The sequence below is a fragment of the Heterodontus francisci genome, chromosome 27 (genome assembly GCF_036365525.1).
Source record: "Heterodontus francisci isolate sHetFra1 chromosome 27, sHetFra1.hap1, whole genome shotgun sequence".
Lineage (NCBI taxonomy): Eukaryota > Metazoa > Chordata > Chondrichthyes > Heterodontiformes > Heterodontidae > Heterodontus > Heterodontus francisci.
Genome location: NC_090397.1, coordinates 24,641,747 through 24,656,641, shown reverse-complemented (window position 1 = coordinate 24,656,641; position 14,895 = coordinate 24,641,747). Strand labels below are relative to the sequence as shown.

Genomic DNA, 14,895 nt, shown 5'->3' with positions numbered 1-14,895 from the left:
GGGATTGGGTTTTCCCCTAATTTTTCTCTCGCTCACACAAAGCCTTTAGAAAATTGATTTTTAAAGAGCTCTTCAAAGGCTTTTTTAACTGAGATTTCTCGATCAGCACAATGACTCACCCGATCGCTGGCTTTTCAGCCACGCTTCAGTTCTATGGAGCTTCTCTCAGCCTTCTAAGCTCTGTAGTTTTTCACTTTTCAGCTAGTTGTTTTAAAGTTTCTTCTCTTCTGGCTGAATGATGATAGTTGCTTCAAATTTTCTCTGCTGGGTATAGGACTGTTAGTGTGTTATATATTTGGTTTTTATGCTGCCACAGTATACACTCTAGCCAGAGGTTCTTACATTGTATTGTTTAAACATTATTCTTTATTGTATAATAACTATATACACTCCACACTAGCCTCTGTGTCTCCTTCAATAGCCATGTTGTAACTGTTCTCGAGTCTCTCCCACATGATCTCTAACCTCATCATGGTGGGTGGTAATCTTTCCATTCTCTCAAGATTAACCCTTTGATACCCTTATACTACACCCTGCTCCAGTGGGGAGCAACACTTGAACGGATTGAATCTAGGACAGATTTACAACATTGTACAGCCAGTTCTCCAATGCACGCTCTCTCAGAGTAAATTCCCTGCTGGGGGCTCAGGATCAGCATTTACCTTCATATGCAAAATGCTTTTGAGTGCGAAGCTGCTGTATTTTGGAAAAGAATAAGCTTAGAAATGATTCATGAACAAGAATATTCAATTTGGGTCGATTCAGACATTTCCATATTACCCACATTATATTGCTTTTATTTGGATTTGGATAACACACGTTCCCAGTCGCATAAAGTACATCATCCATTATTTGAGTATTGAGGATATTTGCTGTAAAAAAAAATCCAATGCAGATGGTGTATAACAGAAAACTAGCAACCAAATCCAAATTTCAGGCTCTGAAAAATTAAGTATTGGTTTAATAAACAGTGTTAATGGGCCTGATATTTACAGGGAGGTGGGATGGAAGAGGAGGGGTAGTGGTGGGCAGTGTTCGAATGTGGATAACGTGGAGGTCTGCTGGATTTAATGGCAGGCCATCATTTCAATGTTTTTCTCTGTTTCCTGGTTGGCAGTCAGCCAGATTAAGAGGTTGTTTGGCTGTCAGGCAGGAACATCTGCGTTGCTGGAAGGCCACTTCCAGGGATCGGAGAGGGAGGGAGAGCTCGCGGGGTCAGGGTAGGGGCACGGTTTGACTACTTCATAGGTTGGGGGATTTCGGATTGTGTTGGGGGGGTGTGGGTTGTCAGATTGTGAGCAGGGAAACAGATCATAGATTAGATTGTGAGGCTGGGAGAAACATTCCAGCTCCTCTTGGCCCACCTGCTGGATTCGGGTGTTCTTGCCTCTCTTAAACTGCCAGGTTTCCCGAGCTCTGGGAATGCTAGTCCGCAGTCATTAAGTGTAAAAATCAGTTAAAATTTTAGGCACTGAGCCTCATTATCATACTTAATTATCTAATCAGCCTCTTGAGAGAAAGTTCGTTACCTGCCCCCCAAACTGGTTTTCATTAAAACTGGAAGTGAAGGCAGGCAGATGTCAGGTTTCAGATTATCCCCCTGCCCTTTTCCTACCCGTCTTTGGGGTTAAAATCCCCCCCCCCCGTATATTAGCGCAGATTCTCTGAGTTCATGCCTGTAATGGAATTCACAAGCTGCTGCTGTTGCTAAGTCAAAGGATGCTGGTAGGAAAAGGAATCTCATTTCAGGCTCAGAAAATCTACCTGTTCAGGTACAGGAAACAGATATTTTTTCAAAAGTAGACAGAAACGCTGACCTCCTAAATAATGTGAAGCAAAGTTAGCAATCCAAATAATCTTTCTCACACCACTTGTAGATGCATCCTGCATATATTTCCAGTCACATATCCCAAGAAACTGTCTCTCGTGGCCCGTTATAAGGTCATCATTTGTGCACCTACATCTTGATTTTCAGCTATAACTTAGATCGTTTCCATTCAGAGAAGCACCAATTGAAATTGGAACATAAGTGGTCAAGAATTTTATCATTCTGGGTTAATTTCTTAAGAGCACTTTGGATTCCTTGATGTCTGTTCTTAAAAAAAAATGGTGCCGTATTGTGGTCTGAGAGTTCATCTTTATGAGCCCATTGCCTGTTAGTCACAGTTGTATATTGATGCAAGCAGTCCTGCGAGGATGGTAGAATTTACCACTAGAAGCTGTCTTCTTCCAGTTGGCACTGTCTTGGATGTGCTACAATGACCATATACAGCCTGGGAGATCAGTGGAGACAGATGAGGTTAAAGCAGAAGCACCATTCAATTAATAGTGCTGGTTGATCGCTGATTCTCATGGCCAACAAAATCAATGTTCAAGGACAGGGTAAATTAAATTTGGCTATTTTTGATATTTCACCACAGTAACATAAACCATAAGAAGCATCTAGTTTCCAGTAGAAACAATTACAGGGCTAGATATGTGGAACAAAGGGTCCCCTTCATTACATCTACTTTAGTTGAAAGTACAAACTTAAAAGACTAAAATGTGGTAGCCACAGAATAGTAAAAGCAAAAGAAAGAAGGAAAGGCAAATCTATGAGCCAATCAGAACCCAGCTTATAAATTGTAGAACCAATTAGGATTTAAGATGACATTTTATATTATACTCAGACATGGACTAATGTGAAATGGGACAGAAGAGGAATTAACTTGGAGATGTGATTTGCTGAGGTTGTACACATGTTTTTCCTCAGATACTAGCTAATTAAATTTGCAAAATCTATTAACAATTTACAGAGATCTGAATAGTACATTAATAATGTATTAAGGAATGATAAATTGGAATTGTAGTTCCCTAGTACCTCACAAATTTAATGAAGATTTTTTGAAGATATTGGTAATTAATTTGTGTTTGTTGTTAATTAAATGGGATGGTTCTTGTGAAACTCAAGATGTCTGTCTTTATTAATTTCTGGAGATCTTAGGGAGATTTGCAAATGTACTGTTGTTATAAAAAGCAAATGCGACAGCCATCCTGTGCCAGCAATATCCAACAAACTGCAATGAATGAAATGATTGATTCATTGGGGGATTAGTTCAGGGAAGAATATTCCCCTGGATAATGGGAGAATTCTCTGCTCTTTGAATAATGCCATGGGATTTTTAACAGTCATCTGGACAGACAGATGTTACCTTACTTTAATGCCTAATTTAAAAGAACACATGCAATGCTATGCTGAGGCTTACTCCACAATATTGATATTTTGTGTTACCTGGATAACGTGAGAAACATACAGATCTGCCCTAAATTTAAGACTTGCCAAATACCATTATTTTGAATCTACTTGATGCCTCATCTGCATAAATTTATTCAGGAGAAAAAACCAGCATAAAATTTCTATGCTCCATTCAATTTCCAGAAGAACTCAAATCAATGCCTCCTCGTAGCTTATTTTAGTTATCTGCCACAAGTTTAGTCTAATGATTGATTTATTCTTAATATGGAGCTTTTTGAGGTTTTTATGGCTTCAAATGAAAAGATAAATACAGTTCATGTGCTGTATATGAACTTTCAAAAGGCATTTGATAAGGTGTTGCATAAAATGGTTTACTGATAAAATAAAGACACATGAGGAATTTGGCAATGTGAATATAAGTTGTTTGAAGAACAAAGAGATTACTGGATGGTTTCAGACTACAGCAATGTAAACAGGATCTGCGTTAGGACCATTGCTTTTCTCAATAATATACATCTAAATGATCTGCAATTGTGCCCCCAGTACTCAATATCAAAATTTGAAGATGGCACTAAAATAGAGAGTATGAATAGAGACTGTTTTGACTTCAGGAGGAGAGAGAGACAAGATAATAGAGCAACCATAACATGATAGAATTCTTCATTAAGATGGAGAGTGAGAGAGTTGATTCCGAGACTAGGGTCCTGAATCTAAATAAAGGAAACTATGAAGGTATGAGGCGTGCGTTGGCTATGATAGATTGGGGAACGTTACTTAAAGGGTTGACAGTGGATAGGCAATGGGTAGCTTTTAAAGAGTGCATGGATGAATTACAACAATTGTTTATTCTTGTCTGGTGCAAAAAAACCCAGGAAGGGTGGCTCAACGGTGGCTTACAAAAGAAATTAGGGATAGTATTAGATCCAAGGAGGAGAAATATAAAATGGCCAGAACAAGCAACAAACCTGAGGATTGGGAGTAGTTTAGAATTCAGCAAAGGAGGACAAAGGGATTGATTAAGAAGGGGAAAATAGAGTATGAGAGTAAGCTTGCAGAGAACATAAAAACTGACTGTAAAAGCTTCTACAGATACGTGAGGAGAAAAAGATTAGTGAAGACAAATGTGGGTCCTTACAGTCAGAAACGGGGGAATTTATAATGGGGAACAAAGAAATGGCAGACCAATTAAATACATACTTTGGTTCTGTCTTCACAAAGGAGGACACAAATTACCTCCCAGAAATGTTGGGGAACATAGGGTCTAATGAGAAGGAGGAACTGTATGAAATCAGTATTAGTCGGGAAATGGTGTTAGGGAAATTGATGGGATTGAAGGCCGATAAATCCCCCAGGGCCTGATAATCTACATCCCAGAGTACTTAAGGAAGTGGCCCTAGAAATAGTAGATGCATTGCTGGTCATTTTTCAAAATTCTATAGACTCTGGAACAGTTCCAACGGATTGGAGGGTAGCTAAAGTAACCCCACTATTTAAAAAAGGAGGTAGAGAGAAAACAGGGAATTATAGACAGGTTAGCCTGACATCAGTAGTGGGGAAACGCTAGAGTCCATTATAAAAGATGTAATAGCAGAGCACTTGGAAAACAATGGCAGGATCGGACAAAGTCAACATGGATTTACGAAAGGGAAATTATGCTTGACAAATCTACTGGAATTTTTTGAGGATGTAACTGGTAGAATAGATAAGGGAGAGCCAGTGGATGTGGTGTATTCGGACTTTCAGAAGGCTTTCGATAAGGTCCCACATATGAGATTAGCGTGCAAAATTAAAGCATATGGGATTGGGGGTAAGGTACTGACATGGATAGAGAACTGGTTGGCAGACAGGAAACAAAGAGTAGGAATAAACGGGTCTTTTTCCAAGTGGCAGGCAGTGACTAGAGGGGTACCGCGGGGATCAGTGCTAGGACCCCAGCTAGTCACAACATATATTAATGATATAGATGAGGGAATTAAATGTAATATATCCAAGTTTGCAGATGACACAAAGCTGGGTGGGAGTGTGAGCTGTGAGGAGGATGCAGACAAGCTCCAGTGTGATTGGGACAGGTTGAGTGAGTGGGCAAATACATGACAGATGTAGTATAATGTGGATAAATGTGAGGTTATCCACTTTGGTGGCAAAAACAGAAAGGCAGATTATTATCTGAATGGCGATAGATTGGGAAAGGGGGAGGTGCAGCGAGACCTGGGTGTCCTTGTGCACCAGTCGCTGAAAGTAAGCATGCAGGTGCAGCAGGCAGTTAAGAAGGCAAATGGTATGTTGACCTTCATAGCGAGAGGATTCGAGTACAGGAGCGAGGATGTCTTGCTGCAATTATACAAGGCCTTGGTGAGACCACATCTAGAGTATTGTGTGCAGTATTGGTCTCCTTATCTGAGGAAGGATGTTCTTGCTATGGAGGGAATGCAGCGAAGGTTCACCAGACTGATTCCTGTGATGGCAGAACTGACCTATGAAGAGGGATTGGGTCGATTAGGCTTGTATTCGCTAGAGTTTAGAAGCATGAGAGGGGATCTTATAGAAACCTACAAAATTCTAACAGGACTGGACAGACTAGATGCAGGAAGGATGTTCCCGATGGCAGGGGAGTCCAGGACCAGGGGTCACAGTCTAAGGATAAGGGGTAAGCCATTTAGGACTGAGATGAGGAGGGATCTCTTCACCCAGAGAGCGGCGGATCTGTGGAATTCTCTACCACAGAAAGCAGTTGAAGCCAAATCATTAAGTATATTCAAGAAAGAGTTAGAGTTAGGGCTAAAGGGATCAAGGGATACGGGGAGAAAGTGGGAACAGGGTACTGAGTTTGGATGATCAGCCATGATCGTATTGAATGGCAGTGCAGGCTCAAAGGGCTGAATGGCCTACTCCTGCTCTTATTTTTCTATGTTTCTATGTTTTCTAGTTTGGGTATGTTGATGACAGATGAAATGTAATACAGTAAATTGTGAGATCATGGCCTAGAAATTTCTTGGTAAATTTCTTTTACACTATGCAGGTGTAAAACTGATGCCTAAGCATTCAATATGACAGGTGATGTGCATGCTCACATTCCAAGCTGGAAGTTCCCTGGCTACCATACTGTTTCCTGTACAGGTCTAGTGCCCACGCCTGAAACAGGTGTTAGGTCTTTTGCATGTTCCAATAGAAAGCTTACCACCTGTATAAGGCCTCCTTTTCAAAATACGTTTGTGACCAACTGCAGAATGCACCATGTATGCTGTGGCCAATATTGCCAGGCACTTGACAGCCAGCAATGGGCATTAAAGGAACCACTGGAGGCTGTCTCACCAATGTTTTTATTTATCACTTACCTTACTGTCCTGCTGAATGTGCAGGAATGCTCCTCTCATCTCCGCATTAATTGCTGCCAGTATCTGCTCACCCCTTCCCCCATGTCCCCTCCTTTACTGATTGTCTCTTCCCCTCGAACCTTATTTACTGTTTCGGCCAGCATCCAAGTTCTTTGTTCTGCCCGGGAATGGCGAGTTGCCTATGGGGCCGAGAACAGCTCCTGCAGCGTACCGATAGTAAACAAATGAGGTTGGTGGAACAATTTTGCTTGGTTCTACCTCTGGTCTCATTAGGCGCATGCAGTTTGGTCTGCACTGGGGTGACTCCCAGATTCAGGCACGACTCAATTTCTCAGTCCATGTGTTTTTCTGAGGAAGAATAAAAAGACATATATACTAAATGGTAAAACTTTTAAAGGAATAGTGGAGAACAGAAACTTAGGGCCTCAGATACATAAATCTGTAAAAATGAAGGCAAGCTGATAAAACTGCCAAAAAAGCACAGGGATCCTAAGTTTCAAAAATAGGGGTATTCCACGCAAAAGCAAGGAAGTAATGCTAACACTATATATATATATATCTATATATTCTTTCTTTTGGGCCTCCTTATCTCGAGAGACAATGGATACGCGCCTGGAGGTGGTCAGTGGTTTGTGAAGCAGCGCCTGGAGTGGCTATAAAGGCCAATTCTGGAGTGACAGGCTCTTCCACAGGTGCTGCAGAGAAATTTGTTTGTTGGGGCTGTTGCACAGTTGGCTCTCCCCTTGCGCCTCTGTCTTTTTTCCTGCCAACTACTAAGTCTCTTCGACTCGCCACAATTTAGCCCTGTCTTTATGGCTGCCCGCCAGCTCTGGCGAATGCTGGCAACTGACTCCCACGACTATATATATATAGTTTGTATATAGGCTGTAGTTAGAATTTTATGCCCAATTTTGGGTGCTCTACTTCAGTAACAAAGCCAAGGATATGGAGAAGTGTGGAAGATAGTCACTAAGATGACACCAGACTTTAGTTATGTGGAACAAGTGGAAAAACTGAGGTTCTTTACATCAGAATAGAGAAGGGTAAGAGATTTGATAGAGGTGTTCAAAATTGAGTGGTGTTGGTCAAGGAAGTAGGAAAAAGTGTTTTCACTGGTCAGTGATTCAGTAACTAGAGGACATGAATTTAGTAGAATCACCAATAGAATAAAAGCAGGAGATTAGAAGATATATGTTTACACAGAGTTATTGGGACATGGAATGCCCTATTAGAAACAGTGGTGGAAAGCAGAATCCATAATGGCTTTTTAAAAGCAAAGTGGATGAATATTTGAAAAAAGAATGAAAGGTATAGGCAAAGAAGATTTTTTAGATTTAGATATACAGCACTGAAACATGCCCTTCGGCCCACCGAGTCTGTGCCGAACATTAACCACCCATTTATACTAATCCTACACTAATCCCATAATCCTACCACATCCTCACCTGTCCCTATATTTCCCTACCACCTACCTATACTAGGGGCAATTTATAATGGCCAATTTACCTATCAACCTGCAAGTCTTTTGGCTGTGGGAGGAAACCGGAACACCCGGAGGAAACCCACGCAGACACAGGGAGAACTTGCAAACTCCACACAGGCAATACCCAGAATTGAACCCGGGTCGCTGGAGCTGTGAGGCTGCGGTGCTAACCACTGCGCCGCTGTGCCGACCCTGTGCCATTCATTATTTTAAGAAGCTGGATGAGAATATGTGGGTAGCTCTTTCAAAGTGCCAGCACATGCATGATGGACTGAATGGTCTCTTGCCACAGTATATGATTCTATGAATCATTGTCACTGTACATACTTCATTTGAGAGTAATTTTAACTTTCAATTATGGTGTAAAACACAAGATATTAGGTTGGCTGCCCATTATACACTCTGCTCAATTTCCTTTGCATTGACTTGAATGGAAAGGAAAATTGGGTTGGGTATAGACAGCAGATAATGGGAGCTCATACCAGGTAGCTTGCTACATAGCAGATCTTACTCTAAAATGCATGAGTACAGTGCTGTTGTCCTCACCACAGTATGGGCACATAACAGCATTGGATGTACCATAGTCTGTACATCCAAGTCCAATGTTATTACCAGGCTTACTTGTCTGCAACTTTTTAATCCAAGACCTTGGGGAAAATGCATTTACAATTCATTTCTCCTCTGGGATGCACAGCAACAGATTGGTGTAGGCTGTAACCATCCCCTCCATGCACCCACTTTATGCATCAGATCTATCCCAAAGTTTGTATTTTACCAATCTGCTGAAGCTTCTGTGGAACACAGGGAAGATTTTATTTATTTATTTTTATTTAGAGGTACAGCACTGAAACAGGCCCTTCGGCCCACTGATTCTGTGCCAACCAACAACCACCCATTTATACTAACCCTACAGTAATCCCATATTCCCTACCACCTACCTACACTAGGGGCAATTTACAATGGCCAGTTTATCTTTGGCTGTGTGAGGAGCACCCGGCGAAAACCCACGCGGTCATAGGGAGAACTTGCAAACTCCGCACAGGCAGTACCCAGAATTGAACCCGGGTCCCTGAAACTGTGAGGCTGTGGTGCTAACCACTGTGCCGCCCCTGTGCCATTCATTATTTTAAGAAGCTGGATCAGATTGCTTCTCAATCTTCTGAAAAGATTTCAGTTGTGTCTGTGTATTATTTTATGGAGAATCAAATTGCATGTCCATTCTGGTCAATATGCCTAAAGATTCACTCTATGGGTCCCTAAAACCTATGGACTGACTGCTGGTCAGTCTGCCTTTGAAGAACCTTTGCTTAGGGAGAGCTCGAAACAGGAACTTGCTTTTAAAAGCTAAAACGAAGCCAAGCCTACAGCTTGACCATGTGCGATGCCACACAGATTCTGCATTGTGCAAGCTGTCAAAGTCCTGGGTTTAAAAGCGGTAAACAATTCAACATTTAAGGATTAAGCATTACTATGAAGTAGCCGTGTTAACAGATAAACGTTTTAAGGTGGGGCTTGGGGGTATTGCTTTGAATTGAATAGTTATAATGATAGCAGGTTGGGTGCACTTTGTGGGAATCGGAAATACCAGCAGTGGATCAGGCCATCAGGATCTTTTTTACATTATTACTTTTGATTAATTTTGTTTTGGTAGCTATCAAATTACTTGTCACTGAAACATCCCTCCATGTTCTAAAAAGTAACAGAACCATGATATAGAGTCTCTCGATTCTCTCAATCACTTACCTGACAAAGCTATGGAAAGCCCTTTAATCATCATGCTGAGTAAATAAAATAACATACAGAACATGCATTTTGATTTTTTAATGTTTTACCTGCTTGTGTCATTCCTTGAAATTATTCTATTTACAAGTGAGAGAAGGGTTGATTTCTGGATGATTGAGGATGGAGTCCAGGCTTGTTTCTCAATAGCATCTAGTGGCAGGTACCTGGGCTGTATCTCAGACCCTTGGATAGGTGGCCGGTGAGTGGGTATGGTAATGATGGGGTTAGAGCTAGGGGAAGGCATAGGGTGAGGGGCGGGGGAGGGTTAGTGAGGGGTGTAAGATTGGTGGGGGGGGGCGGGGGGGGGGGGGGGGATGGGGGAGCCTTAGGGGAGTGGGTAGGCTTTTGGCAGGGTAATGGGTGTAAGTTTAGGGTGATGGTGGTCGTGTTATGGAGTAGGGTTAGGGAAGGGGCTGGGATAAAGGGGGAGAATGGCAACTCTGTTCCTCACCTCAAGCACTTCGACGTCAGAATGAGCTGGAGTAATGATTTAGTTGTTGCTCATCCGGGTTCCGCTCCTGTATCCATTGGTTTGATGTATCTCTGTGTCTTCCTCTGAGCTGGGGGCTGCTTCTTATTTGCTCTCGTCTCTGTGTCTGTCTCAGCGCTCTCGCTTAGCGCTGACTGATTTGTTGTTGCTGGATGTGGAAATCAGTGAGCGAACGGCGCTGTTGAATATTTAATGGCTCGGGGATGGACATAGCTCTGGTGAGGTTGCAGGACGGCGGTGCCGCTCTGGGGAGCTGTCAAAGAGGCAGCATCTCGGCGCACTTGGGCGTGAGCGCTGCCCCGGGTAAGGGCTGGCCCGACCCCCAGCCGCTTCCTGCCTCCTCGGCCAGCACCATGAACGACATGAACGCGGCGGGGCTGCCCGACAACCTGCTGAAAGCCGTGGACCAGGGGCCGCCGGTGGACAACCTGCAGCTGCTGGATGTCAACCGCTCGGAGCGGGTGGTCATCAACATCGCCGGCCTCAGGTACGAGACCCAGCTGAGCACCCTGAGCCAGTTCCCGGACAGCCTGCTGGGCGACCCCGAGAAGAGGATGAGGTACTTCGACCCTTTGAAGAACGAGTACTTCTTCGACCGCAACCGCCCATCCTTTGACGGCATCCTCTACTTCTACCAGTCGGGCGGCAGGATCCGCAGACCCGTGAACGTTTCCATTGACATGTTCGCCGACGAGATCCGCTTCTACAAGCTGGGAGCCGAGGCCATGGAGAGATTCCGGGAGGACGAGGGCTTCATCAAGGAAGAGGAGAAGCCCTTGCCCAGCCAGGAGTTCCAGAAGCAGATGTGGCTCCTGTTTGAGTATCCCGAGAGCTCCAGCCCAGCCCGGGGGATCGCCATCGTCTCCGTGTTGGTCATTGTCATCTCCATCATCATCTTCTGCCTGGAGACCCTGCCCGAGTTTCGGGATGACCGCTACAGCGGCGACATGCGGCCGCTCAACGGGACCCAGGGCCAGAGCGGCAGCAGCCTGACTGACCCCTTCTTCATCATCGAGACCACCTGTGTCATCTGGTTCACCCTGGAGCTGCTGGTGCGTTTCCTGGCTTGTCCCAGCAAGTCAGTCTTCGCCAGGGACATCATGAACATCATTGACATCGTGGCCATCTTCCCTTACTTCATCACGCTGGGCACTGAGCTGGCCGAGCAGCAGGCCAATGGTCAGCAGGCCATGTCCCTGGCCATCCTCAGGGTCATCCGCCTGGTGCGGGTTTTCCGCATCTTCAAGCTGTCCAGACACTCCAAGGGGCTGCAGATCCTGGGCCAGACCCTCAAGGCCAGCATGAGGGAGCTGGGCTTGCTCATCTTCTTCCTCTTCATCGGGGTGATCCTCTTCTCCAGCGCCGTCTACTTCGCCGAGGCGGACGAGCCCAGGTCCCATTTCTCCAGCATCCCCGACGCCTTCTGGTGGGCGGTGGTCACCATGACGACGGTGGGTTACGGCGACATGAAGCCGGTCACCATGGGCGGCAAGATCGTGGGATCGTTGTGTGCCATCGCCGGGGTCCTGACCATCGCCCTGCCCGTGCCCGTCATCGTCTCCAACTTCAATTACTTCTACCACCGGGAGACAGACAACGAGGAGCAGGCTCAGTACCTGAAGGACGACCCGGAGAGCGAGGCCAGTCACTCGGAGGAGCTGAAGAAGAGCAGAAGCTCCCTGGGCAAACCCTTGGAGAACAGTGATGGGGTGAACAATGGCGCAGGGGCCCACCTGAAGGCCAACAGCACCCCGGACATCAGGAAATCCCTGTACGCACTTTGTCTGGACCCAAATACAGAAACGGACCTGTAGCCCGACCACAGGGCGCTTCGACTTTACACAGTAGACCAATACGTAGAAGGACATGTTTTAAAATATAAGACACATCATTTGTACAAACCACAGAGGTTAGATTAATTAGGCGAGAAGAAAATACTAATTTTATACATCAGACTTTATCAAAGTAAAGAAAAATTTCAAGAGGATTAGGTGCACACTTTGGCGCCGTTTCTTAAACTTGGCGGGAGGGGGGAATGTTGGTGAAACAACACCATCAGCTTTCTCCAGATGCACAACAGGACAGCTAGAGATTCAAGCATGTGCATAGTTCAGCAGTTCCGTGTTGTATTTGTTGTGCCTTTAAGTAATAGGAAACAAATGTGAAGTCTTGGAATTCCTTAAGTATTTTTGAATTGTTATTGTGGAGGAAGGTGTGAAGTAGTTCAGTTTAATTTTGCTGTGAAGGAGAAAGGCCGTGGTGGACTGTTTGATCGTTTGTTTTCTGGTTTATTTCTTTAATGTTTAGTGTTTTACAAAAAAAACGAAGCGGCAAGTGGATGGAGGGGGGCGTTTAAACGCAGGTAACGCCTGTGTTGAAAAGGGTTCGCAACAGTATTATTTGCAGTGTAGCTGCCTTCAGTGAAAAGAAACAGTCCAACAGTTGGTTTTAAGAGTCTTTTGGTAATGAAGACAAGAATAGAGTACATATTTGGACAATGTGGCACATCTCCGTTCACAATATATTTTTTCAATGCCTTCATGAAACAAAATACAAACTGATCATACAAGGATTACTTACTGAACAGTATATTTAGATAATTGGAGTTTTTCTTATTTACTTCCTATTACTGGAGAGTGAAATCAGCAACTCCAGCTTTTTGTACGGAATTTCCACTTTTGGGGAAGTACTAGACTCTCTCTTTGCTGGTAGAGATGTCAAAGTATATTATAGAAATGTAAATCCACTTATTGTGTTGCAAACGAGCTGCTGTACACAAAGATCCAAAGCAATTCATTTGAGGATCGCCTTGATCACATTTGTGTAATCACCTAAGTGAATGCATTGTTTTATATTACTGCTGTAAGATAATGATTTTAAAGTCTGTGCATATTTATCCTGAACAGTAAATCAACAAAACTGGGTTCTTTGAGAACAAATGAAGATTGGGACGAAGTACCAGAAGGTTAAAAATGAACTGTGAAATAATAAATATTGACATCAGACAGCCATGAAACAACACAACAAAAAATGACCAATACTTTCTTGAACTGGAATCACATTATCGATGATCACATTTCATTCTGGATTTGATACTTGCTAAGACTCGTCCTTTATCTTGTGAAAATGCTTAGAGGAAGTGGAATTTTGGACAACGTTATAAACTAGGGACTGCCTTCTAACTGCCCCAAATTTATAATCGTTAGAAAAAAACAAATCTTGTGATATGGAAGGATTTTTTACCAGATTCTGAACTGATAGTGAGAACACCCATGTCTTCAAATGGACAAAACACCTGACTCTTGTGAGTGGCTCTGTGCTACAAGCGAATAATCAAAGGTTAGTCTTTTACCATTTTTTAAAAGAACTTGCCTTGCCTTAAATACGTAAATAAACAAATCAATATAAATTTAAAAGGAGTATTGCTGATTCCATTTATGTGACCATCTTAAAAGTAAACAATTCTGTTCAGTCACAGGGCATTGTAAAGTTAAAACATTTATCAAAGTACATGCTATTTACAGCCATGTCATATATACAGGATCTTTCATTCCAGTGCTATTGTTTTGATATTTGATTCACTGGTTTTATTGTAAGGATCAACAAACAGCTATCATTCTGACTTCACTTTGAGCTTATTATAGAAGGACCTGTTTTACTTGATGACATAACTTTGATTGGCATGTAGCCCTCTGTTGACAAATCATCCAAGCCTTGGGCCCCAAAATCTTCTCTGTTCCAATTTTGATCACAAGCTAAAAAGAAGATTTTTTATGTCAAGTTTGTAAATAGCTTATGATCGCTATGATTCTGATATTTACATTTAACGTTTTCTGCAGATTTAAGTACGTGGAAATTTTACAAAATAACTTGAACTGTTAATTATCGTTATCTATTCCATAGTTTTCTTTTTCTTTTAAAGTCTGAGAATATTTTACAAACGCATATATCTAATATGGATTGGACAACCACATGAGGGTGACTACACTTTCAGAAATAATGTCCTTATTTTAAAAAAAAATCCAATTTCATAACATCCGCCTGAACTGAATTAAGAGTCACCAGCATTGGTGCAATTCAGTTTTTCTTAAAACTATAAGGATGTTTTGGATCATAATTTATGGATCTTCCCCTGATATCACCATCTTCTGCACCCCATAAGTCTTTAAGATAAATTTAACTTAACTCACAGTAAATCTGTTTAAAATGAATGTATCTATTATTTATAGCTCTTTACTATTAAACAGTTTACACATGTTAGCAGTCTCAAAGTTCAGATGAATTCAGATGACTGACTGTTTCAATATTACAGGGCGAAGTTTCTTTGGTTCCTGTGTGATTGCAACATCATACCCACAGCAGGAAGATTTCTTCTGATCACAATTTCTAGCGAAAATATAAATACATTCTCAAAGATCATGTTTCGAATTGTGTTAGAAATAATAATCAGAGGAAATCCTCCTGTTACATTACAATGTTGCAAATGCATCTTGGCCAAGAGAAAACATCCCCTACTGTCATTTTATGTTGCTTGGTATTGTTTTCTATTTATTTTTTAAGCACAGACACG

The 14,895-nt window shown here is 42.6% G+C and overlaps 1 protein-coding gene across 2 annotated transcripts in view; it reads left to right on the top strand.

Moving 5' to 3' along the window:
* Nucleotides 1-10,643: 10,643 nt before the first annotated feature.
* Nucleotides 10,644-14,895, top strand: part of LOC137384985 (potassium voltage-gated channel subfamily A member 5-like) — a 105,009-nt gene continuing 100,757 nt past the window's right edge. For both annotated transcript variants that reach the window (XM_068059713.1, XM_068059714.1), the window contains exon 1: nucleotides 10,644-13,664. In XM_068059713.1, coding sequence (XP_067915814.1) covers nucleotides 10,679-12,139 — 1,461 coding nt within the window. In that variant the 5' untranslated portion in view covers nucleotides 10,644-10,678 and the 3' untranslated portion in view covers nucleotides 12,140-13,664. The remainder of the gene's footprint in view (nucleotides 13,665-14,895) is intronic.